Below are 27,451 nucleotides of genomic sequence, written 5' to 3'. Positions count from 1 at the left end.
TCCCTTTTATATCAGGGGCTCACTAAATGATACATATTGTGAAATTTAACAAACATGGCTGCCATTTGGCCATATTTCATTCTGTCACAAAACAAAGTGACGTGCATACTTGTCTCACATACATTTACATAGGCCTATAGGTATTCATGTCTATAGAGACCTATACTATCCTATAGGTCAACTGGCCTGTCTGTAGAACCATATAGGATAGTATGGGTAAACTGGCCTATGGGCATACACGTCTATAGATATCTATAGGTCACCTAGCCTATAGGCATTATCTATTGACCTATAGGATCCTATATGCCAACAGGCCTATAGGTATTCATGTCTATAGAGACCTATACAATCCTATAGGTCAACTGGCCTATAGGCATACATGTCTGTAGAGCCCTATAGCAACCTATAGGTAAACTGAATCAATCTGAAGAATCAATATGAATCACCTTCACTACAGAATGTGGATGTCCGATGACTATATAGTTACTCCATACTGTGAAACTTGAAGAATGACTGTTTTGAAAAGCTGTTTAGAATTATCAACTTACGAGCTTCACATGTTATTGGATTTGATGATGGCAACCAGGTTCCAAACCAACATCGCCTTTGTTCTTGTCCATCTATGTAGTAACCTCGATCACATGAATATGTAGCATAACTGTCATGATGAACAACTCCATCCTGTATGGTTTGATCAATACTTCCCTGGTTAGGTTCTGATATCGGCTGACAAGGCCCTAAGAGTTCATAAACATAGCAAAAGACATACAAGTCATTGGCTGACATAGGCCCTAAGAGTCAACACATACATTGTACAATGACATTAGTGATTGGCTAACTAAGCCCTTAGAATTCATCAACACAGAGAAAGCATATAGAAAGATAAATATTTGCTGACTCGAGTTCCTAAAAGGATATTCTACTTTGACAGTGATTGGCTGACTATATACACCCAGGCATATACAAATACAAGAACATCTGCAGTGATTGGCTGAGGCATATACAAATACAAAAACATCTGCAGTGATTGGCTAACAAGATCAAGAGTTTGTAAACACATAAGAATGAGATCAGTGATACACCAATTAGGGAAGAATCCACAAACACATAAAAGGGTATATGATTGGCTGATAAGCTGTAAGAGTCAACAATCAGGTGATTGGCTCACTAGACCCTAAGAATTCCTAAAATACACATACAAGGACATCACTGTGGGCTAACAAGGACACAACATTTCACAGACACATAGAAGGATGCATCTGTGATATTTAGATATTTTCAAGTTCCCTCACTCAGCTAGATGACTTTTAGTTTATTTTTGTTCCATCCACCACTATTTGCCTTCGTGATATATAGTTTTTTCTTTATCATATTGAACTGATGAGCATAAATTTCTCAAAGAGAATTGAATTGACTTACTTGGATCACAGGTTGGTATATTTTGCCAGGTTCCATTGAAACATTGAGCTGCATCTTGGTGACTTTTATCATAGCCTCCATCACAAGCAAAGTTCAATGTTGTACCATGTTCAACGACATCATCAGCACCAATGTATCGGTGTGTAATTCTACCGTGTTCTGGTGGATCTTCCACAGTACAACGACCTAAATAAACAGAGTAGAAATGGAAATTCATCTGTGTTAGCAAAACATAGTATTCAATTTGAACTTTCATTCCAAACACAACTTTGAAAATTTTACCTGAAATTTTTGACTGCACACTTCAGTCTTTGTCAACAGATTGACTCACTATTCAAAGCTGTGTTTGGAACAAAAGTTAAATGAATACTACACAGTAGAAATTGTTAGAAGGCAAACCAACACTTCCCTTCTGGTGGATCTTCCACAATACAACAACTTAAGTAAACAGAGTAGAAACATCTGCAATCAGCTGATTATACTGCCACCTAGTGGTCAGCTGTATCTATGGATTTGTCATTCTGATAATGATCGTCGACCAAGACAGATCGATCGAAAGCTCAATGCTAAAAACTTTGAACTGCTTATGCATTATAACCTTTCAGAGTAGAAAATGTTAGAAGGGACACAACACTTCCCAACTGTGATGTCATGATCAATTCATGTGAAAAAGTAAACTTTCAGATATAATTGATGTGACATACTGACGTGTATCACAGACTTATCAAAATTTAAAGTAAAATGTACACAATTCTGAACAAGAGAATGTAAATTACCCCAGCAATTTGGTGTAGGAGTTGACCAGGTTTCGTCTTCCTGACAATATGTAGACCGACTTCCTTCCAACCTGTATCCAGCATTACATGTAAACAGGATAACTGATTGTAAACCAAAGAAGTTACTGTCTCGTTGTCCATTCCAGATTGGTTCAGGTGGACCACAGTTGAGTTCTGGGCAGACACAATGATACAATGTATTGATAGATTATTTGTAGCAATATACAATGTATGGATAGACTATTTGTAGCAATATAGACATAATGATACAATGTATTGATAGACTATTTGTAGCAATATACAATGTATTGATAGACTATTTGTAGCAATATAGACATAATGATACAATGTATTGATAGACTATTTGTAGCAATATAGACATAATGATACAATGTATTGATAGACTATTTGTAGCAATATACAATGTATGGATAGACTATTTGTAGCAATATAGACATAATGATACAATGTATTGATAGACTATTTGTAGCAATATAGACATAATGATACAATGTATTCATAGACTATTTGTAGCAATATACAATGTATTGATAGACTATTTGTAGCAATATAGATACAATGTATGGGTAGACTATTTGTATAAATATAGATACATGTATAATGATACAATGGATAGACTTTATTTGGTATCAATGATATAGATACAATGATAGAGTATACACTACTTTTTTTACTATGAGTAACAAGACAAAAAGAGTGAAAACACTCAAGTTACTGGTATTTTCCAGTTAAATGAAGAAATATAATGAGGATTAATATTATTATATCTCCTCAAGTACACTTTATGAAAAATTGTGAAAAATAATCATGGTGATTTGGCCTGTTTTGACTCTTATTTCTAGCAAAGCAGAACCAATGATGAAGACGCAAGGTGTCGTGATGTAGAACGACATGGGTAATACTATATTGTTAAAACATGTTCAACATGCCTTGTATTTGCATGATACAATACATTGTATCAATATACTATTACTTTTAAGTGATATGTAAGAAAAACGATTTGTGGTATTCACCTTGACAGGATGCATCTTGTCCACTCCATGCACCATCTGCCTGACATGTTCTTACTTGACTACCAACAACTTTAAATCCATTATGGCATTGATAACGTACTTGTTGATTGTAGTTGAACCGACTTCCAAATATCAGACCATCATCTGGATCGAAAAGATCTGGACAACTTACAGCTGTAAGAGGAAATTGTTGACAAATATTCATAAAATAAACACTTAACGTACTACAGCCACTACTGCACAATAGCCACTAGTCCATGGACAACTTATGACTATATAAAGAGGAAATCATTGACAAATAACCACTAGTAACTGTAAACTTACTCAAGTTACTGGAATAGAATAGAATAGAATCTTTATTGCATCTGTTAAGAAAATTAGTACATTTCTTCATTGAATTTTCTGCAATAAGTTTTTGGTGCTAAAACAAACTAGTAAATATATAAAATAGAGTAAAAATAACAAAATAAGGTAAATACGAAAGTGTAAAGTGTAAGGTTACTACAGTAACATTACATGGACCATGTAGAGTCAAACTCTAGGTTGAGTTAAGTTGTGACAATCCTGGTTTTTAGGCAACGCTAAGACACTTCATGACGGGTCTATTGACAAACACACTCTCATGCAGAAAGTGGTACTATTACTAATCACCATGAATAACAGCATTATTGCACAGTCACACTAACACAGTCATAGTAACACAGTCACAGTAACAGTCACAGTAACACAGTCACAGTAACACAGTCACAGTAACACAGTCATAGTAACACAGTCACAGTAACACTGTTACAGTAATGGGTTTATGACAATGGCCCAATACCATGCACTGAGACGATAATTACAAATTATTCTCTCACTTTCATAAATTAACCCATTGTATACCATTAACCCACTCAATAAATCATGCATAATTAATTTACTTACGTATACACTCAGGTAGAAATCCACTCCATTCCTGATTGGTCTGACAAGATCTGTAATTACGTCCTAACAAAGTGTATCCAGTGTTGCATTCAAAGTAGACACGATTTGGGAAGGTATATAAGTTGCCAATTCGTTTACCATTTGAAATGCTGCCTGGACTTCCACAACTCTTTGCTGTAGAGACAATATAGAAAATCAGTTATTAATTTATAAAAAGTTTTAAATAGACACTTGTTTGGCCTTTCATTATGGTGCCAGGACAGGACAACTACTCTTTGCTATAGAGGCAAATGTATCAAATAACAAGTCTTCATAGAAGACATTAGACCTTCATATACTAGTACTTTACTTCTGCATGACTAATGGAGGACATAGATTTATTGTTAAATCTTAAGTCAGATGGTAAAGTTCAGTATTAAATGGAGGTATAAACACTGACTCTACACTCATACAACCCGCAAAAAAACCCTGGTGTGTTTGCTTGAATAAAGTGAGCTAAGGAAAGACTTCATTTTAGGACAAAATTTGTTAAAAACTGTAACAACTGATCTACAAAAACAACATGGGGTGCCTCTGATGTAGGTTCATGTGACACTTTTACCAGTTTCTTTATATCTGTGGAAGTTATAACATAACATAACACTAGCAGTCATATTCAATTGTTATAATGTGTAGCATTCTATCAGTAAACAGAGTCATGGGATTCTGGCTCCTGCGGTATTGATACTTTGATAAGTTACCAACACTATTTTCACTGTATGTCTTTGCATGAAACTTGTCCCATTTCTGCTTGCCACGAGCAAGCAAACGCACTCAGGTTGTATATGTTATGATTTGCCTCACCTACATATTGAAACCATGGAGGCATTGCTACACTAACCAGTTTGAAAATAATGAGAAACAACTGTAAAATAATAAATTTCATATCACTTACCTACACATTCAAGCTGTTGTGGTACTGACCACTGACCAGTTTGTAAACAACGAGATACAGCTATACCACGTCTAAAGTAACCACTATTACAGTTGTACATAACTCTGTCGCCTACATCATATGAGTCCACATTACGGCCACCATCATGCCGAGCATTGTCAATGTCTCGTGGTGTACCACAGCTCACTATTAACAACAAAATTGGAGATGAAACCATTAAAAATTGATAAAATACAAATACTGGCCCACAGAAAATGACTGCAGTGTGTTGTTATCACTCACTTTTACTAATTGTTCTCATGATAACAGGTTAAAACTGCACTAGCTGCAACTGGTACAAGTTTTAAAACCGTTTTGTTAGATATAAATTTTATAATGATTGACTTACTCACAATATCATACATCTTGAACAGTATTGAATCACCTGTGGGTAAATATATTTCTGTAGAAACATCAGGTAGGGAATAATATTGCCAATCAAATTGATTTTTGTGTCCATATCCAAAAAAATCAATGCACCAAATATATCACAATTTTGACTATTACAATGCGTTTTATAGATAAAACAGACCTCTAATTGACATGATTGTACAATGTCTAATTATTGGTATTTTAACAATTTACCATGAATATATTGTTGATTGCATGATTGGAAAAATAATAGCCCAGTTACAGGTAATGTAACTTTAAAAGCGAAGTCAATATGATTGATGTTGTCACTTGTAAGTCAGTTATGAGAAGTCAAAGCTATGAGGTAAATCCCGGATAATGATGGATTATTAGGTCTAGATGTCAAATATCCCAATTTTCCGGTTCCAATGGTGTTTATATTCTATAAATTAGTAGTTTGGACTCCCTCCAAACTCATTCTCAGACAATATCATGTGTAAGAATTATTAAGGTGTTATCATTTTGATACATTGCAAATCCTCTATAGAGTTAGCCCAGAGATTTGTCTATTAGACCCTATATACTAACTTGACAGTCTGGTGAATGGTATTTTCAAGCCAGATAGCCAAATCTTTGGGCAACAAACTGTCATGAATGACAGAGAACGATTTTAGAAGTAACTCCAGGGTACGATCAGCTACATTTTGTAACAACCATCCCTCTGCATAGTAAAACTCTCTGTGAGCACAGAAGACATGGCATTGTATGGAGAGGCTTGCAATGCACCTTGGAACAAGTCCATTGCCATTTGTCTTATCAAAGTAAATAAAGCCTGAAAAATAATTAGGCTGCAGGTACTGTTTTTAATTATTTTAAAGTTTGGGCTGTGAGGGCGCAATTCAAAAACATTACTTTGTTCATGCATGTGTCAATGTGATAGACTTCCATATCTTGAACCATAATTTAAAATGACTGAGGAGCTGGGAACATTTAGCACTGGCTAATGTGCATTGATTTACGTAAACCAATCAGTTATATTTAAGTCAGGTATGGCAAGTCCCAAATATACCCCCTACCCCCACCCCTACCCCAAGTCAGTTGTAACAGATGCACATTACCATCTATGACACATGTTGGTGCAGTTCCACTCCACTCTCTGTTGCCTTGACAATGTCTCTGTGCATTGCTACCTCTTGATAACTTGTATCCATTATCACATGTATAGCTAGCTGTCTCGCCAAATACTCGTCGTCCTTGCTCAACATTACCATAATCTATTTGATCCAAAGTGGTGCATCTTGCATCTATTGGAATAGTAGACAATACACATGTCATGTACAGTTATAGATAACTGTCAATTCCAAACTCATTACTGTTTAAGGATTAAAGTAAGAAGTAAAATATACTGGACAGTGGTACCAGTCTGAGTAACTTAGTCTGGATGACCAGACTGGTTTCTAACCCAGTCTGGTTAAAGTCCCTCAATCAGCACACATTCCTGTGCTCCCTCCTACAGCATTCATATAAACATGATTATGTTGTTGCATCCCCACATGATTTAGTTTAGGACTGGCGGTGGAGTCCTGGTTGGACATTGGACATCGTCAAAACAGCTGTACCAAATGAATATTTAATGAGTGGTGACAACAGCCCATTATTACTAGTGATATGTACTTTTAGTGCTTCGCTCAATCACTATAAGGTTGAACCATAACTTTAACACCTTTCAGCGGGGTCTTGACAATACTGTGAGTTATAGCATGGAAGTATATGTCCACGGCTGTAATGATACTGTATAGGAACTAGACTAGAGTAACTTACTTGGATTGACACAGCTGAGACCACAATCATCATCACATAAACACTGCTTATTACCAGAGCAGTTATCATTTGATGTACATGCTTTAGTGCATGACCTTCCTGTATCATCTATCACTCTCTGATTCCTTTGACAACTATCACCATCTGTGTGGAAAGAAAGAGTCACTTTAATACTGAAATCAAACCACAAAAATACATTCAGTGTATACAATTTAGACACTTTCCTTCTTTACAAGGTGGCAAAATTTTTACACTGCGGTTGACAGGGTTGCAAAAGTTTACACTGTACTTGAGAGGGTTGTAAAAGTTTACACTGTGATTTACAGGGTTGTAAAAGTTTACACTGTGATTGACAGGGTTGTAAAAGTTTACACTGTGATTGACAGGGTTGTAAAAGTTTTACACTGTGATTGACAGGGTTGTAAAAGTTTTACACTGTGATTGACAGGGTTGTAAAAGTTTACACTGATTTACAGGGTTGTAAAAGTTTACACTGTGATTGACAGGGTTGTTAAAGTTTTACACTGTGATTGACAGGGTTGTAAAAGTTTACACTGTGATTGACAGGGTTGTAAAAGTTTTACACTGTGATTTACAGGGTTGTCAAAAAGACACATTTTTATATCTAAATTATCTGTGATAATTTGCATATCACAGATGGGATCATTATGTTATGAACAATTCCTAATCTAAACACCCCTAAAAATGTTTCAACTCAATCTGCTCAATTATTTTGGAATTATAGATTTTTGACCAAAAAGGCACATTTTAGCCATAATTTGCATATCATTGATGAGATCATCACATCATGAACAATTCCTAAAACTAAACCTCCACAAGGATACTTCCACCAAATTTCAGAGTTGGGGGTCAGAGGAATTCTAATGAAAAATTGATGGGTAGCCCCCATCTATTTTGGTCAAAAAATATATTATAACTCTGGATGGTAAATTTTGAATGACAACCCCCCCCCCCCCCACACACACACACACACTGTATATATATATTAATAATATGATGTGTTTTTAGAAGGTAGTGACTCTTTCACTTCAACAAACAAGAATCAAATTCTTTTAATATGTTATTTTAAAATAATAGTATAAAAAAATTGATGCAAATACTTTGCAATTGTTTGTTTTCCAAAACATTTTATGTTCAATTGTCCTGAATAATTCCATTACACTACATGTATGTAACTGTGTTGAATATATCTGAGTAACACTTTTACTAGTAAAGTTCATTGTTTACATTTATCTAAATCAGAACTATTGATTGCTAAGAGGTAGACCACTACAAAAATGTGGCATATAAAGTTACAACAAGCGACCTATCGGTCAGAATAGCTCCGCTGTTTTTTTTTAATTTAATTTTTTATTTTGGTGACATGTAGAAGTGGTTCAGTTCTTCAGCTCTTCACTATGCAGTTTTGTTTTATCGATTTAATAAAGTGGTTAGTGGTTTCATATGATGTCTCACTATAAAACACATTTTACACAGAAAGTTGGTAATGTATTGTACTTTTATACCATAGTCACCATTTTATAACAAAAATCTACTGTTATGAAAAATTGCACAAAATCTCAGAAAAAAAATGACTGGGAAATGCACACAAGAAAAAGAAAAAAAAGAGAAGATTTTGAGGTTGGCTATAAATAATTCCAGTGTCTTACAGCTTTAACCATGGAAAATTTTAATGACGAATGAAATAAACTAGGGATCTAAAATAATTTTGAGGCAATTTGAATTTCAATTACAAATTTACCAAGTTAACAACATTCAACTTGTACTAGTTGTAGTAGATATATATAGGGAAGAAATGTATTAATCGCCATCTTAGTTTCTGTACGACGACAATCCCAAGTACCCGGAAGAGAGTCATTCTCAGCCATACGTTACAGTGGTAACACTCGTTCATGTTCGATTACCTTTCATAAAGAAAGCACAATGAAATGGTTGAAGTGATCTTTTTTTAAATTTCTTTTCATCACAAAAACTAAATCTGTGTGATCAAAAGTGTTGTAAACTAAACCAGAAAGAATTATCGGACTGGCTAAACTTCCCGCTGAACTGGAGTAAGGTCCAAGCCTCGATAGTACGTGAGGAAATCGTCTCAAACTAGCGATACAACTTTCAAAAATAACTTGACATGTCTTTATTTGTTAGAGTTATACAGTTCAAGACGGGTTTTCACTCAAAAAAAACAATTCTGTGAATAATGACACTCTGAACGCAGTGATTTCTCGGATGATGTTAACACTGTAACGTATGGCTGGCAACGACTTGCTTCCGGGTTAGTCCCTCGTGCATCCGGGTACTTGAGATTGTCGCCATACGGAACTACCACATCGGTAATTTTGACGCTGTGATTTTGCCACCAAGATTGATCATACAAAAACAAAACTCCATAAATGAACCACAAAGTACTTTCCCTTTCAAAATGTGATAATTTTAGAAAGAGTATTATCGTTTTTATTGACGACTGACTCGTCCCATACACTTCAGTTCAGGCATGCTCATATATAGAGCTCACTTGATCGTGAGGTGTGTATACTGGAATGAACTATTCTGTAGGAGGGTGGAGAATTTGGATTTGAAGTTTACAACCCTGTTTCGAACAAATATTTGTCATTTGGGCGCACAATGCGTAGAATTAAGACTACAGCACATATTACATTGCTTGTTTGACATCAATAGTGTCTTTTGAAAAGTTGCAGTTTACCTAAAGTCTCGCGGACTGATTTCCAATATGGAGGCGGTCATAATGCTCATTAACATATTCATTTTTTTTTACATTACAAAAAAAAAATCATAAAAAATAGAAAAGAAGACGTGCTGACTTGAAATTAACAAATCTAAGTAAGCTACCCTCTGTGCATCAACACACCAGATATCAAAGTAATCTGATAAGTAGTAATTGAGGAGATGACGAAAATGTCATTTTTAAAAAAAAAATCATAAAAAATTGAAAATGGCACAGATCAACTTGGCATGAACAAATCTGAATAGCCTCCCCCAAGGGAACATGCACACCAAATATCGAAGAATTCTGACTGTCACTTTCGGAGAAGATGATGAAAATATAAAACTTTGACGGACACCAATGATTCTACCTATACTCTATAACTTAATACAACCTATACCTAAAGCTACGCTTTCAGCTTTCGCTGACAGCGGAGCTAAAAAAAAACAACTAAATATATAATTGTTATTGATATAATAGTATACATTTATACATACTTTATTTTCACAATTTTTACTATTTTATTTGTCATATTTATTTATCATTTCTACCCAGTCTTGAATTTCTGCAATTTTATGAATGGCATAGAGCTTGGACCATTTTAAAACTGTCAGACATAACATAGCCAGATCTCAAAGATGTGATCCTGAAAGGGTCACATTGAAACAGTTTGTGTATTTTCAGAGAAAGGCCTTCAGACTGTATCTGTGTAAAAACAGCAGAAATGAGAACTTGTGTGAAGTATTTCTACTACTACATCATTTCTTTATTATATTTAGAGAAAATTTGACAGTAAATAAAGTTACATTTTTAATGTTGTATTAAAAGTTTTGTTTTGGCGCACAGGTTTGTTTTGGAAATTAAGAAAATATGGTGTAAATGGTAAATTTTATAACCTTATTAAGTCTATGTATGACAGTGTACAGTACTGTGTTTAAAACTGATGTTGGTCTTACCAAGAACTTTCAATCATTTGTTGGTGTTATTCAAGGATGTAACTTAAGTCCAACTTAATTCAACATCTTTTGAAATGATTTACCATCTATTTTTGATTTGAACGATAGCCCTGTGAAACCTACAACTCTGTCTCTGAATTGTCTTTTATATGCTGATGATCTATCATTGTCCACTGAAACTAAAGTTGGGCTGCAAAGTTGCTTGGATAAATTACATTATTTTTGTACAAAGTGGAAATTAACTGTCAATGTTAAGAAAACCAAAGTCTTTGTATTAAATAAAGGAAATCAATTAATTAAGGGTGTGAAATTTTATTTTGATAGCATTACTCACGACCGTGTAAGAAAATACCGTTATCTTGGTATCATTATTTCTGCCAGTGATAAATTTAAACAAAACTTCAATAACTTAAAGTTTAAATCTGTGAGAGCTCTCTTTAGTTTATGTAGAACTATTTCTCCTAATGAGAGTATTTCTATTGATGTGGCTTTAGATCTCTTTGATCATTTATTTAATTGTTCCTATTATGACTTACAGTACAGATCAAGCATAATGGGAGATTGTACATGAACTGTGTTTGCATCTTCAAAGCATCATGCTGGAAAAGTTCATGAACAATGCTCTTTGGGATTAATGTATGTACATTGTAAATAGCATTCAATTTGTACTTTTGGGGTGTCCACAGAGCATCTCATTACAACAGTGCATCAAGTTAACAATGCATCAGAATCTTATTATAAACATTGCATCTATTGGCATCTAGATAGCAGAGTACATGATTATTACTAAGTCACAAAGCATGTGTGCATAAAGTGCTGTTTATTTTGTATCAGAGATACAAGCATTGTTCGATGCAGATGCTTTGATGATGCAACAACAACAGTGCATCAATGCATAGTTAGCACCCCAATTGTGAAAGAATGATCCTTTTGTGATGCGTGCACTCAGGTGATGTTTTATATGAGCTGCACTGTATGGCTGTGAAGTTTTGGGTTATGAAATTGATAGCAAAAGAAATTTTCTTGATGACATTAGCCTTTCGCGACAGGTAGATTTCTACTTTGGGTTTCTAAGAAGGTATTAAGATGTGGTATTGTTGGAGAATTAGGTCATTATTTCGTTAATTTCACTGTAATTAAACTGATGTTGAAGTATTGGTATAGATTAATTGTTGCTGGAGATGGTTTATTGAGAGCAGCCTACATGTCTTCTATGCGTTATTCAAAATGGGACATTTATATAAGAAACTTACTTGATAAATGTAGTGAGAACAGTATGTGGTCAAATCTTTGCAAGTTTAATTCTATAATCAAAAAGGTTCATGATAATTTATGTCAAGAATTTTGTAAATCTTAGTACAGGGAATTACATAATGACATTAGAAGAAACAGTATTGGTAACAACAAAATGAGAACATATAGATTGTTTAAAACAGTTTTTGGTTTTGAGAAATGTCTTCTGCAAATTACCTCTTTGTAGAAAACTAGTGACTAAATTTTGAATTTCAGATTTTTGAGATGGGAAGACAGTGTACTCCTCAGATTTGTGCAGATGAAAGATTCTGTAAATTATGTTCTTTGTTCTCATAAAAATGAGAGAAATTCACTTTTTTCCTTTGTCATTAGATAATTCAAATTTCCATTTATTAATTAAATGACAAAAGTAAATTTTTACACATTTCGACCTTTGATAATACCTTCTTCTTGGAAAATTTCTTGTTGATGTAAACAGTCCTCCAGCAGTTGGTTAAATGACTGTTGTATTTACTTGATTTCTGTATGTTATTTTTGTATGCTTTACCATGCTTGCTATGGCATGTTGTTATTCAATAGATTGATTGAGTACCCCGCTTTTACATTTGTATACATCATAGTGGATCACAAGTATGATTTTTTTTTCAATAGCCAGCACCCTGTTTCTCTTACACCGTATTTTTCAGTAACCCCCCATTGAAATGTTCGAGTGACCACCCCCCTTCATAAATGACAGCTCCCTCATTGTATACCATCTTCAAAAAAAAAAATTACTGTATCTATTAACAATTAGTAACATTTTAATTTCTTTTTAAAGTTTTATTTTGAAATTGAACGACCTTTAGTAATAATAAACTTTTAACAACAATTCATACCAATAATAAAAATTTGCAATTGTTTTCGAGAAGTTTACAGTTTCGATCGAAATACATGTAACATATCCAAAATTATATTTTGTACATCCATAGTGCATAGTGCGAATTCGGTAGATTACGGATTGAACAACACACACATTATTTTTTTTTTAAATAATAAAACGCATACCGACTCTAGTATCCTATCTTGCACTCAATGGCCACTTCGATCGGAGTTAGCAATAACACTCGCATAGAAATAGCATACTATTTAGTATTCCAGATGTACACTTACCATTGGAAGTTCCCTGTGACGACACGAACACAGGCAAAATGAAAAGTACGCTGACCACTGCTAATATCGGCCGGGAAACCATTATTAGCGATACTCGACTGACGGTAGTATGAAAGGTTTACAAGTCGAATCACAGGACGAACTTTATCATCCTTTACCAGTGACTGTACAACTGGGATGGGGCACAATAAAGGATATGCTTCTATTGCTGTTCAAAGTTCACGATTTTCGATTACAAGAAAACCGGAAGTTGACTGACCGCGAAGCGCCCTTCGCTATCGCCTTATATTGTAATCTCATAAGGACTGTACATGTACATGATGTATGTTTACAAGTAACTCCGCGGTCGTGCCGGGGAACGGTCTTCCTGAATTTTGAGAACAAGCGCCTCACCCTACCTGGCCTCTCACACTCTTCCAAGTAATGTTATCCAATTTTCTGTTTGTTTATTTGGGTCCACTTGAACTCGGTAGACGACCAGATAGTGTAAGGTTACTACATAACTACTGCAATAAGTGACATTATCAAATCATGTGTCTATGACGAGCTCTCGGAGAACTTCTTTCAATGCATGATGTACTGCTCAGGAAATGTTATCCAAACTATTTACATATCATGTACACCTCAAGCCAACAATTTCGTGGTCTGATCAGTGCACACAGACTTTACTCTTTGCACATGTACTGCATGCATGCAGGCAGCGCATGCTGGACTGTGGTTACCATGGTAATATGGCATGACGTTATACGGTCGCCCGCGTTTCTTTCAACATTTAGCCTATGTTCATGATGTTTTTTTATATTGTGATCGATGGGACTAATGCATTTAAATGTATGTGAGATCGAGAACAATACATAATCACAGTTATTATCGATGTACAATAAATCCATAATGTATTTTGCATTTAAAATAGTGTGTATTACGAGCGAGTCATAATATCTAACCATGACCTAACAAAACAGTTTGTTTTTTTAAATCGTCCCACACTAGCTTACAGACGGCCAGTGCAGCATATATTTCAATCCTAGTTTTTTAAGTGTAGAAAAGAGACGGCTAACTAAACTTTATAGAATTCAATAAACAGAATCATATTCCGTTGACGTTGTCATTTCTTTTTAAACTTTAAATGTAATAGCTAAGGCCAGGTAAACGTACGAGACACATACAGGTAGAAATGGGTGATCCTCTGCACTAGCTGTTTGTATACTATAATTGTATAGTCGAGACGGTCACATATCAGAAATGTCGCCCTCTATTTTCTCTCCTCTTCGTTTCCTCGAGTTTATTCAGTTCATGTAAAATTCTCGGAAGAGTTGTTGATGTGCGGAAAGGAGACAAAACAGGAAGAAACTCAAGCACACTGACTACAAAGAACTAAAACTAGTAAAGCCTGTGGTAAATTCCTGCCATAAGAAATACTCCTATTGAAAGGAAATGCGAACAAAAACATTTGAAATAACCATGTATGGTAGTCTATACTAGTAACCCACGTATAGGGCAGAGCAGAGAGCGCTCCGAGAGTTAGAAACCACAGTTGGTTATCCCATGGATGTATTAGTGACATACATCCATGGTTATCCATACTACCCACGTATCGCCCGGAGTACATGTATATAGCTCAGATTATCGCGAAGTTGAAAAGCGTCATCGCGTCAATACTTATACTTGTCTATTTACGTAATAGTCTAAGCTGAGTCACAGTCTGTGGTCAATCCAAAAGCTCACATTGTTATTCTTTTGTCTGTTAATTGTTATCTTACGACCGCAGGGGGTGGGGGTGGGGTAGTTGCACAATCGCGTGGGTAGGATGAAGGATATGGTACAATTTTTATATTTACTGCAGTACACAAGTATTCATCAAGAATCGGTACTGTCGGTTATTGTTGTATCACATTACATCATACATGTAGTATGACAGTACAGTATTACACGTAGATACGTCGCATTGTTACCCTCAGATGCTAGCGCTTCGAAGTGGTACTTTAGTTCCTGACGGACCATATACATATATATAGTAATAGTATAGTAGTGGTACGCCATTCGAAGGGAGGGGGGGGGGATTTTCGAAATGTCGAGAGAAAAAATTATCGCAGGTCAAAACTTAAAGTGGGGAAAAACTGTTACTGTATACTAACTAACTGCAAATGCCAAATTCCCAGGTTGTGTGTTGACCAACATGTACACGTCACTGGTAGTTTGTAACGCTGCAAGTAGTCGACTTGATGGGAAACTGCCAAGTTGATAAACTCCCAGGTATGAGTAAAATACCAAACAAAATGGATGAAAAGTGTAATGATTTACATGTACTATCTCTGGAGTTTGCGCAATTACTTGAGACGGAAAACAAAATCACACACACGATGCAAACATGATATATATAAAAACTATTACGCTCTGCCACTGCGGTATAGAGCACTGTCTTAGCAGATTGATACTCACCGAGTTATTATATATATATATATATATATATATATATATATATATATATATATATATATATATATATATATATATATATATATATATATATATATATATATATATATATATTAGGGCGGCAACGTATTGATTCATTATACATGTAGTACTACACATGTACCAAATTAGCTCTGTCGTTAGTGGTCTGAGGTCTAATGAATATTAAATGGTGTAGCAAAGTCACAAAATGTATGACTTGTGTAGACTAGAACTAGTAGCAGGCGGGCTGGGCTAGAGCTCTGGTGTGAAAGCTGTGGTTCAGTTTATTTTTAATAGCTTTCCAATGTTTATGCAACTTGATATCGGTCATTTTGAGTGTTCCCGGGTGCCAGTCTTATCATCTTACACGTTTCCAAATACAGTACATCCTTTTCAAAACTACTCTTACAGTCTTACGGTAAATAACACTTCTACAGTAATGCGACACGTCCATTGACAACTTCCTTTGTTCCGGGAATTTCCATGCCTTGGAGGCGTACATGTATTGTGATCGTATACCAAATGTATACGATTGTTCTTTCTTCCTTGTCTTGGTAGTTCTAATCTAACTTGAACGAACGGTGATATTATAAACATACTGTTATTTCCGGTTTTGTGCTGCCACAGAGGACGAGGAGAATGTCTTCAAAGATGTTGCTAACGAATACAGTAGCCGTTTTAGTGTTCATCTTCACATTTGGAGCAACTTTACAACATATCCACGCAGGTAAGTGCAACACAATGTAATGTCGTTAAAAATTGTTACACGTGTATGTCTACCCCGGGGTGTCTGCATGGTATCACAACCCATGCTACGTAGTAAAATGGACAGTAAACTAAATCATATACGCATCACCATAGGAACGTGTAGTGTTTCTGAGATTGTTGTTTTCCTGGTCTACTAAAGAGAACAACGTTAAATTTGACTATATATTCCTACCTGTACTACTACTACTAATACTAGTGTAGAGATTGATATATTTGTAGCAGCAGGATTCGTACGATATTTTCGTACATGTAAGAAAACGGCAATCTAAGCAATACAATGTAATACGTGCCCCTGTGCGCATCACAAAGTCATCTGTGAGATATTCTATTCCAGGATGATACATGTATATTCTATTCTAGAATGATCATGATATAAAATGATGACGTTATTAGCTATTTATTTAAAAAAAATACTGTCACCGGTGATTGCATGAATAATGTCATTATTTTGTATTATGATCATCCTAGAATAGTATAGTATCATCCTGGAATAGAATATTTAATAGCTCACAAGTGACTGTGATACATCATCATGAGATGTACTAACTCTCGGGTGATGTACATGTATGTCATTTGCAACGTTTGTTGGACTCTGCTTTGTAATATCAAATCACAGTGACTTCCGTTAGATAATAACAAAATAAGGCTTTATTAGGTATTTACAAATATTAAACAAATATCATCAATGGCATACTCACAAACATATATTTCTTCTGCTACAATGCGAAATATAGATAGTGTCGTAAAACAGGCGGTCGTTTACGATGAAAAGGAGAGCCCTCCTTTTCGTGTTAACACATTTGCTGGTATTTTCTGAACATTCGTAAATATACGTGTGTGTGTGTGTGTGTGTGTGTGTGTGTGTGTGTGTGTGTGTGTGTGTGTGTGTGTGTGTGTGTGTGTGTGTGTAAACGACTTGAAGTCAAAATCAAGACCAATTGCCTTGGTATTTCATTGATTTGGTTGGGACACTACTTAGGGTATGTAGCTGGAAAATTGTTCATTGAAAATGAGCACCTGAGATGCCTGTTAAGGGTCACACATGATTTTTGGTAATATCACATAGATTAGCATCAAATTTGGTTGGGATGTTGTTTGGAATGTGTATAAAATGGAGGACTGTTCATGACATGGTGATCTCAAAAGTGATATGCAAATGACATTTCAAAATATGACTTTTTGGGAAAAAAATGCATGGATAATAATTTAGGATGTCAAACATTTATCATAAAGTTTACAGTTGTGCTACAATAACACTGATGCTATTTTGCATAAGTTCTAATCTTAAGTTTATTAGGGGTAAATTCTGAAATATTGCAGTGGCCATGTGCATGGATGACAAATTGGGACTTATTTTAGATTTCTCATTTATAAAACAACTTTACTATATTTTTCTACTTGAAAAAATAATGTGAAACAACATAATATGAATTCCTTGTTTGTAACTCAATAAATTACAAAAGCTAGAAAGTGTCTGAAAAGTTTGCTATGGCATGTTGTTATGCAATAAAGATTGATTGATTGTTATTGCACGTACAATGACAAACTTTTACACATTGTTTAAAGTTGCTGTTCTTGAAAATGTGGACTTAATTGGTATCTATTGTTTCGCATTATTGTTTCAAGTAGGAAAACCTTATCAAGTTGATGTATGAATAAAACAAAACATAATAAAAACCACTGTGACATCCATATGGCCAATATAAAGAAAGAAAGAAAATTAACTAGATGTCACACAGACAAGTAACAACACTAGAAATTGAAACTCACAAACTCAACTATTCAACTATTTCAGATGGTGATGCATGCAGGATTGAAAATATAGATGAGAATGATGATTATAGTGTTGATCCTTCATATTCTGACACTGATTACAGCAGTCCGTGTCATTGGAGGGCCACCTGTATTACCACAGCTGATTCCTTCCAGTGTGTGTGTCCAGATGGCTACGAAGGTGATGGCATCAATTCATGTGAAAGTAAGCTACCCATAAATAACATTGTTGAATCAAATATCCATATATACAAAACATTTGTGGGACTCTTAGATGTTTCAGAAACTTTTATGTTTGCTTGTTATATGAGAAGTGGTCAACACTACTGTCAAAAAGTCCACATCATTCTGAATTCGGTACACATGGAATGTTGTTTACAGTATAATGCCGCTGCATGGTGGATTCTATTTTATCAATTTAAAATTAAGGCCTCATGTCAATTTGTTTTAGATGAAGGTACCTCTGCTACTGTTTAGTTTTCAGTATGTGTATAAAGATGGTCTCGGATTCAGAGTTTAATCTTAGGCTAGTCACATATTGAACCTCAGATTCAGTCTCACCATAGACCCACCAAGGTGGAGGGTCTATGGTCTCATATAGTCCCAAAATAAGGAAAATCGCAATGACATGCAATGAAATCAGTCACACAAGAAGTAATTTCATAGAGATTACAGGAAAGGGTCCCACTTCACACAACCATAAAGTGATTCTTTGACAGACTTTTAAGAATCATTTTCTACAAAGCCATGTTTATGCCTACCAACAAACATACATCAGGTGAACTTTGACTTACTAGGAATGTCTTGGTACAACCTTTTAGCTGTAATTCAATCAAATTTTCACAACTAAAAGTTCTAAAAGCCAAGACATAATTCTATCTCCTTTCAAGTGTTTATGAAGTGTTACCATTTCCTGTAGTGTCAATTTTATAATTTATTGTTTGACTGATGTCTTTGAATCTGAAAAACAAACCTCCAATTAGCCTCCAATCTGATTCTGAACCTGAAACCAACTTTGTACACAATAATTTATCTTTTCATTTCAGTTTACAGTATAACACTACTTTATTGTTTGACTGATGTCTGTAAAGAGAATCTGAGTCTCAATATGAACCAGGTTAGCCTCCAATCTGAGTCTGAATCCAACTTAAAACATTTTTTTTAAATTTTAGTTGACAGTAATACCTATAACTGTGACATCTTGATTAAGTTGTGCATTAAAATCATAAGGTGTTAACGATGACATTTACAGTAAAAATGTTTCTCTTGTCACATCATTTATCAATATTTGACTGATTTCTATTCTTCTTCATATTAACTTTTTCTGCAATCCAGGGATAACCGTGGCATGTTCAGAGTTAGAAGCTCCAGAACATGGTAGCATGTCAAAAGTTGGCACGCTCAGAGTTCGATTTTCATGTGATGAAGGATATACATTGTATGGTTCACCATTACGACTTTGTAGCCATGGTAATTGGAGTGGAAGACAGCCATATTGCCAAATACGAGGTATTTTTAACTTTAATATCAGCCATACATGTATACATGTACTAACTGAAAATGGCAGAACAAACTACATATGTAAATCTATTGTTGTTTGACGTGGGTGATTGGATAATTATTGATAAAGTTTTTGTTTCACACATGGTGATTGGATAATTATTGATAAAGTTTTTGTTTCACACATGGTGATTGGATAATTATTGGTAAACTTTTGTTTCACACATGGTGATTGGATAATTGTTGGTAAACTTTTGTTTCACACATGGTGATTAGATAGTTGTAAAATATTTTGAACATACAAAGCTATTTAGTTCTTGTTGGTCAGTTGCCTAATGCAAACAATGTTTCCCTTGCAGTGATTGGCTGTGGTCATCCAGGAGAGCTCGAGAATGGTCAGATACTTGGCAGTGATTTTGATTTTGGTCGTTCTGTCAGGTTCGTTTGCAATGGAGATCATAGACTAATTGGACCAAACAGACGGGAATGTCTCAATACAGGATACTGGACAGGATACCAACCATTTTGTGAACGTAAGTACTCTGATCCAGGTAGATCTTTAGCAAGTTGTTTATAATTTCGTTAGTCATTTGAAAAGAATTTTAAGACTAATGATGTACCTTTTCGAGCGTGTTTATTTGAATATTTGTGAGAGTATTTATTGTAAAGCACCATGGCCAGTGAGCATCACTTGATGGATGCTAGACCATATTTGAATCTCATCAGTATCATCATTATCATTTGTAATGTTACTCTGTTTAACAGTAAATCTTGTTGTTGTTGTTGTTGTTGTTGTTGTTGTTGATAATTTACCTATTCATAAATAGAAGTTTCATGGATAAAGTATTTTCACCAATTCTAGATTGTGTGATCTCTCTAAATTAGCATTACTAAATTTGTCAAATCTGACTTTGAAGTGGCCTAGATGTTGTACATTGGGGCAAGGCATTATGGGAATTAACAAAATTAGGTGCTTCACAGCTTTTGCTAACGATTACCTGAGCATTGTTTGGGCAAAACGTTGAAGCAATGCACGGCTGATTGCTGAGACTCTATATCCAAATTTTGCCTACATTTCAAGCACCGGTAATTAGTATCTACAATGAAATGTTTACAATCACCAAAGTAAATGGAGTACTGGGTGTCCGTATATATGGACTACAATGCATATATATATTTTTGATACAATTAATGTATTTATTTATTTGATTTCTACAGCTCCTCGTGATCTTAACGACATAGCATCAGCCATTCGTCATGATTTTATCGACAAGTTAGAGTTCTTCTCTTCTTCCAGTCGTGGTCATCAAGGTCTGGGAAGACTGTCAGTTGGTGGTAGTCTTGGACTTGATTTGATCTTTGCCTTTGACCGTTCTTCTAGTATTGACCCCGATGACTTTGAACGTGGCATGGATTTTGCTAAATACATTATTGATGAATTCGGTGTTTCATATGAAGCTGGTAGGTTATCTTACAGATAATCAGCTATCTTACAGACAACTGGATACATCAAACCTCTTCTGTCAAATAAACTATATACTGCCTAGTTTGGTATTATTTTACTGTATGTATACTCTAGAGTTTCAATGCCTTCTGATGTGTAAAAGTCTTAAAGTGACCATATGGATGAGGATTGTGTATTGATTTTATCATGGCTTCATACTTTGAAAAATCAATGTGAAACAACATATGCCAACGACCATATTACTGATCTGGTTCTCAAAAAAAATCATTATTAGTATAATATTGTTATTATTATTATTATTATATATTTACTAGTTGTGGGTGTAAGCCTTTGTCAGAGACTTGTTTGTCATGTATATATTTCATTGCCTGATGTTTCTGATCAATGTTTTAGGTGGTACACGAGTTGCAGCTGTTTCTTTTGCTTCTGAGGCAAGAATTGAATTTAATCTTGGAGACGATGACGTCAATACAGCAGGAAAAGCAAAACGACGCATAAACATTATACAGGTAATGCACATTTTTGTACTGCCCATTTCAAATTACCATTCACCAGCTCTGTTTGGTACAACTACACATAAGCGAGATCGCAATTTCTTGCTAAGTTTTGTCTAAATGAAATAAACCATCTAAACATACTGCAACTAGATGCAGCCATGTGGGCGTCAATGTTTTGATGTCTACATTTGATGTCTGTCTGCACATTAATTCACTTCATACACAAAATGCTTCAAGCACCATTCAATCTTGCTATCCTGAAGTATAGCATGGACAGTTTATTGGTTTCTGTGTGGTTGTATCAAACACAGTCGATGAATGGAAACTTGAAATGGGCTGTACATATTACTTATTGTACTTTAGTGTGTGAAGATCTCTTAGACTATTCTTTGTGTATACAGCAATGAAAGAAGTCTTTGAACTCATCTTCACCAGGGTCGAAATAATGCAAAATATACACTTGTTACCTGGGCAAGTAGGAAATAAAAAGTACTTGCCCAACTCAGATAGTGCTTGTCAACCAAAAATAATATTTTGTTTTGCTTTGAAATTAAACAATATCTTTAGTGTTTATCAGACTAACAAGGTACAGCGTTCATCGTTTTGTATTTAGTTGTCTCCATCATGTGATGACCATGCAGGGTCATCATTCCCTTGTTTCTGTTCATTGACATTGTCGTGATGTCTTGCACCATAGGGCTGAACATTTGGACGTCTGTTTCTAGTTTGCCACCAGAGTTGAAGAGCTGGGTCAGGAAACCCCAGACGTGTGGATTCTCATTAGTTGGTTCACAGTTTCTGGAGTAATATCATTCAGTGATGTCTTTCTATTTATTGTTGCCAACAGGCATTAGGAGGTGGTACAGCAATGAAAGAAGCCTTTGAACTCATCTTCAGTGATGTTGTTCCTAAAATCAGAGAAGGAGCTAAACAAGCATTGTTTATTATCACTGATGGAAAGTCCAACTCAGGAAGTCCAGTAGCATTTGCCAAAAGATTGCGACAGGAGAAAGATTTTGAAACGTTTGCCATAGGGGTTGGTGATGGTGTTGATAGGGATGAGTTAAAGAAGATTGCATCTGAACCATTCACTACTCATGTCTTTCTGATAACGCAATACGTAGATTTAACCACGTTGACAGAAATCATTGCTGAGAAACGTACAGGTAGGTAAATTATTCTTAGCAGAAATTGGCAAGCTGGTAATACTACAACCAAGATAACAGTTTTATTTCAAGTAAAGTCTGTTGGCCAGCTAGTACATGTACTGCAACCAAGATAACAGTTTTATTTCAAGTACAGCCTGTTGGCCAGCTGGTATTACAACCAAGATAACAGTTTTGTTTCAAGAACAATCTGTTCACCATCACTGTCAAACCAATCATTGATATTTTTTCCCTAATGAAACACAGCTTGCTATTGGCACCTACTTAATGTGAACCTGTAGTAATTGAGAGTGACCTCAACATTGTTTCACTGAAGTGATTATCACTCAAAATTATCAGACACAACACACTCTCTTCAAGTAAGCAATGTCTGTGAGTGTAAGAAATGTTCTGTCTGTACCACTGAATTACAATTATCACTGATACAATATGTTACAAATATGTACAATGATAGATACTTCCACTGTATGCAGCAATGTCAAAGGAATAAAACTGTTGATGGTTGCAATTATGAACTTGACTGTGATCTTGGTTGTTAAAAACTGCTTTGCATCAAATCCATGATTTTCTCTTTTTGTTGCAGCCAAGTTTTATTCAAAAGTTTTATCAAGGATAGTATATTGAAGCTTATAAAACTAAAAAAAAAAATCTATGGTGCTCTGAACTAGTACTATACTTTAATAAGTTTTTTCTTTCCTAGATTATAATCGCTGTGGAGTGGCTGGTGATATTGAACAAGCTCAGCTACCAGGACGTGTAGTGGGTGGTGATGAAGCTAACCGTGGTGCCTGGCCATGGGTTGCAGCAATTTACCAACAACACAAGTCACGTGGCTTGATATTTACTTGTGGTGGTGCACTTATTTGTGAGAATTGGGTTTTAACAGCAGCACATTGTCTTGAAAGAAATGGCAGACTTCTCAGGCCACACAAGGTATGATTCAAAACATTCAATGTCAGATATCAGTAGACCTTACGGGTTGGGATCAGATGATTGTGTGTGTATCTGTCTTGGCAGTAATGGTAGAGACTAATAATTCTCAAGTCACAAAACATTCATAAAATTGTTAAGTAGCACACTTGGATGGGGTCTAATAATTGTCAGGGTTCTGTGCACTGTCTTTATAGTCAGAGGAGGGGGATACCTGTCATGTGACATACTATTACGTCAGCTCAGTCGAGCTGATTCTGCATTGACAGTGTCTATAGTGCACTTCTGGCTTACTCATAGCACTGTCGTTGAAAAAGGTAGCACTCACCAGCAGTGTAGCGGGGTCACGCTCTATTGTTCTTGGTCAAACGATATCACGTGACAGGTATGGGCTCAACATATCACAGGAAGTGGCAGCCATGCTTACAATTTCTAGGATTTCATGAAATGTTGGTAAAGTCAAGCAAACCATGTGATTGATTGATTTAGTAATTTTCTATGTGTGTTTGTCATGTTACTGGTTGGAAATGAACAGCTGAAATTTACTAAGTTTTTTTCTTCTCATAAATTGTTAATTTTGTTATTCTAGTTAATAGTTAGATTAGGAGAGCACGAACGTGGTGTAGACGAAGGCTGTGAGCAGACAATTCCAGTACTGGAATACAAACGACCAGACGGATACAATGCTGAAACCCTGGACTATGATGTAGCTTTGCTGAGACTTGCACAGCCAGCTAAACTAGTCAGTTGTGTTCGTACACTGTGTCTCCCAAATGGTAAGTCTTAAAACAAACCTGTCCAGCTATCTTAAAACTTGTCATGTGTTCAGAATTTCATATCTCCAAAATTACAACTTTGACACATATACCATCTACAATTGTCAGCTGTGCTTGTACACACTCTCTCAAATGGCAAGTTTGAAACTAGTAATACCAGTAACACTTGTCAGCTGTGTTTGTTTCCCCCAAATGGTAAGTCTTAAAAAACTTATAATACCAGTTACACTTGTCAGCAGTGTTCAGACATTATGCATCTATAATGGAAAGTTTGAGACTTACCATACCAGCTAGCCACATTTGTCAGCTGTGTTTGGACTCTATATGCAATCATTATCATGGTGGTAAGTTTGAGACTTACAGTTGCATGAATTGTATGTTGGATTTTTGACTAGCACTGGGCTGCTACATAATTTGTCCCATTTCTATTTTTGACTAGAATTGGACCGCTACACAACTCGTCCCAATACCGATAACTGTTACATTACTGGTTGGGGTGCCACTAACGCGGCTGACGATCAAAGTGATGCTGGTGATCCGACATTGATCTTAAGGCAGCTGATTATGCCACTGGTTTCAAGACAAGATTGCCAGCAATCATCAGAGACAGCCATTACAGAGAGAATGTTATGTGCTGGTTTCAGGTAATTAAGATCTTTTGAAAGTAGGATTTATTATTCTCATGCTGTGTTTCATTACTGAACAAAAAGTATCACCAATAAATTATAGTAGGGAATGATTGATTAATTCCATTTGTACCAATAATGTAAGGAACTAAACTTTCAGCAATGTTAAAGTACAGTAATTTTAGCACAACTGGACACTGAGGTAATTCAGTAGTGCTATAGGCATGGCACGGTGTCTGTCCGTCTCTCTGTATAATGAATGTATGTAATACTATGTATGTATGTATGTATGTGTGTGTGTGTGTGTGTGTGTGTGTGTGTGTGTGTGTGTGTACATGCATGTCTGTCTATGTCTGCGTTTCAAATATATAGTGTGTGTATGTATGTAAACAGCTTAATGTCAAAAAAGTCATTACAGGTCACTGACATTGTAGACTGCAATTGCTTAAAATCAGTTATGACATACTGTATATTGTTCATCATAAATTTTACTAAATCAGTTTCATTTTACCAAACTTGTTAAACAAAAGTATTTATAAGTGAAGGTTATAAACTAGTATAGCTAGGTGATCTCTGCTGACAATTCATATTGTTAAATTTACCTGGAAACTCTGAAACTCATGACAGTACAAATATCTTTAATCTGCAATCTCACTAGTGTTTTTCAGAAATCTGATATCTTTTTGTCATATTGTGATTTTAGGTACAAGGCACGTGATGCTTGCAAAGGTGATTCTGGAGGGGCATTAGTTTGTCGTCGTGGCGATGATTCCTTTGCAGCGATTGGCATTGTATCTAGGGGAGACGGATGTGCTGAAGCCAACAAATACAGCATATATACAGACGTGTTAGAAGTGAATGACTGGATAAATGAAATAACAGAAAACTGTAATGATGAGTATGTAAGAGACGAAGATGAAATCTTAAATCCAATCTCTTAAATGAAAGAAAGAACACACTAATTTTTGTTCATTTTTGGCAGTAGGAAAACACACCCTATCTTACATGAAACCTCCTGGCACTATCATGCAGGTATCATATACTACCAAAAATAAGAGAATATAGTTTTTTGTTATGAATTACATAAAAATGTACAGATTCTGATAGCATGCACAGACGTTACATTCCACAAATCAACAGTTTTCTTGTCTCATCTTGCAGTGATGTTCACTTCGCAGTGAGATAACTCTGGGTTTTTTTTCTTTATATGCATACATACTATCAGTGTCTGTGATTTGTATTTATAATACATACCAAAGAAAAACTGTGTGAGCCGAAAAAAGATTGTGCCACCCAAGTGAAAGTCTACACTCTCATAATTTGGGTAGTAAATGTGGTACTACCAATAGTAGCTGACAATTTACAAAGACAAGTTGATCATGTAGTCTGAAAGATTCAGGCATTCCTTCTGCTTACATAATGCCCTCTCTGGGGTAGTGAATGATTATATAAGGACCAACTGCTGGACCTTTCAGACTAGTTGATCATGATACTACATCAACATAAATAGTAGGCCAGATAACTTTGTTCTACTCTAAATTAGTAATAAGAGCTCAAAAAGCAACTATAAGTAATCCGCTGCCTATCAAAAATAAATCAAACAAGCAACTTTAAGTGTGAGTAATAAGATTTATTGCCTCGATACTAAGTAGTTGGTCGCATAATGATAACCAGTTTTATATCATATAATATTGGCATCCTCTTGGATCAGATTTCCTGTCTCTATTTTTTAAAGGATTTTGTAGCTATATTTGAACTCAATAGTCAATTTTAATTACAGATATTATATATATTCATGTATCTACCATTACATTCTGCAATAAACATAATATAATGATAAAAGCAGATACAGTATAATGTTTTGTATATATGCAATGTGTGAAATTGTTAATGGGAAAAGTGTACTGTCGAGCATTCTTCATTTTCCTGCAGTATGGTAATATTATTATTATTTTACTACTATTTAATTTCTTGAATCTCATCTCAGAAGTTGATGATCTTTTATCTTCCCATACAATTAACACAGTATTTGGTAACTATAGTGGATTCTAAAATGGCTAAAAACTGCACTGGCTGTATTAAAGTGGGGTTTTATT

General features: G+C 35.2%; 2 protein-coding genes across 5 annotated transcripts in view; one reads left to right on the top strand and one right to left on the bottom strand.

Annotated features, from left to right (window-relative positions):
* Positions 1-13,602, bottom strand: part of LOC144441074 (sushi, von Willebrand factor type A, EGF and pentraxin domain-containing protein 1-like) — a 47,184-nt gene extending 33,582 nt beyond the window's left edge. For both annotated transcript variants that reach the window (XM_078130598.1, XM_078130599.1), the window contains exons 1-9: positions 13,398-13,602; positions 7,299-7,442; positions 6,596-6,781; positions 5,088-5,273; positions 4,154-4,327; positions 3,230-3,403; positions 2,196-2,369; positions 1,420-1,605; positions 549-737 (exon numbers count right to left, since the gene is read on the bottom strand). In XM_078130598.1, the coding sequence (XP_077986724.1) occupies positions 549-737; positions 1,420-1,605; positions 2,196-2,369; positions 3,230-3,403; positions 4,154-4,327; positions 5,088-5,273; positions 6,596-6,781; positions 7,299-7,442; positions 13,398-13,479 (1,495 nt within the window). In that variant the 5' untranslated portion in view covers positions 13,480-13,602. The remainder of the gene's footprint in view (positions 1-548; positions 738-1,419; positions 1,606-2,195; positions 2,370-3,229; positions 3,404-4,153; positions 4,328-5,087; positions 5,274-6,595; positions 6,782-7,298; positions 7,443-13,397) is intronic.
* A 1,301-nt stretch (positions 13,603-14,903) lies between these two features.
* On the top strand, positions 14,904-27,193 carry LOC144441077 (uncharacterized). Of its 3 annotated transcripts, none has more exons than XM_078130606.1 (12): positions 14,904-15,650; positions 16,482-16,581; positions 18,418-18,600; positions 19,731-19,904; positions 20,255-20,428; positions 21,114-21,356; positions 21,754-21,869; positions 22,705-23,023; positions 23,724-23,956; positions 24,543-24,729; positions 25,169-25,373; positions 26,059-27,193. In XM_078130606.1, exons 2-12 carry the CDS (start codon positions 16,494-16,496, stop codon positions 26,294-26,296), a joined length of 2,160 nt encoding a protein of 719 aa, XP_077986732.1. In that variant the 5' UTR covers positions 14,904-15,650; positions 16,482-16,493; the 3' UTR covers positions 26,297-27,193. The 3 variants fall into 3 exon arrangements, with proteins under 3 accessions (XP_077986732.1, XP_077986730.1, XP_077986731.1); XM_078130604.1 differs by having other exon boundaries at positions 16,413-16,581; XM_078130605.1 differs by lacking the exon at positions 14,904-15,650 and having other exon boundaries at positions 16,094-16,581.
* The last annotated feature ends 258 nt before the right edge of the window (positions 27,194-27,451 follow it).

Source organism: Glandiceps talaboti, chromosome 10, assembly GCF_964340395.1.
Source record: "Glandiceps talaboti chromosome 10, keGlaTala1.1, whole genome shotgun sequence".
In the NCBI taxonomy this organism is placed as follows: domain Eukaryota; kingdom Metazoa; phylum Hemichordata; class Enteropneusta; family Spengelidae; genus Glandiceps; species Glandiceps talaboti.
The sequence above is the reverse complement of the archived record's forward strand: the minus strand, read 5'-3'. Positions and strand labels throughout refer to the sequence as shown.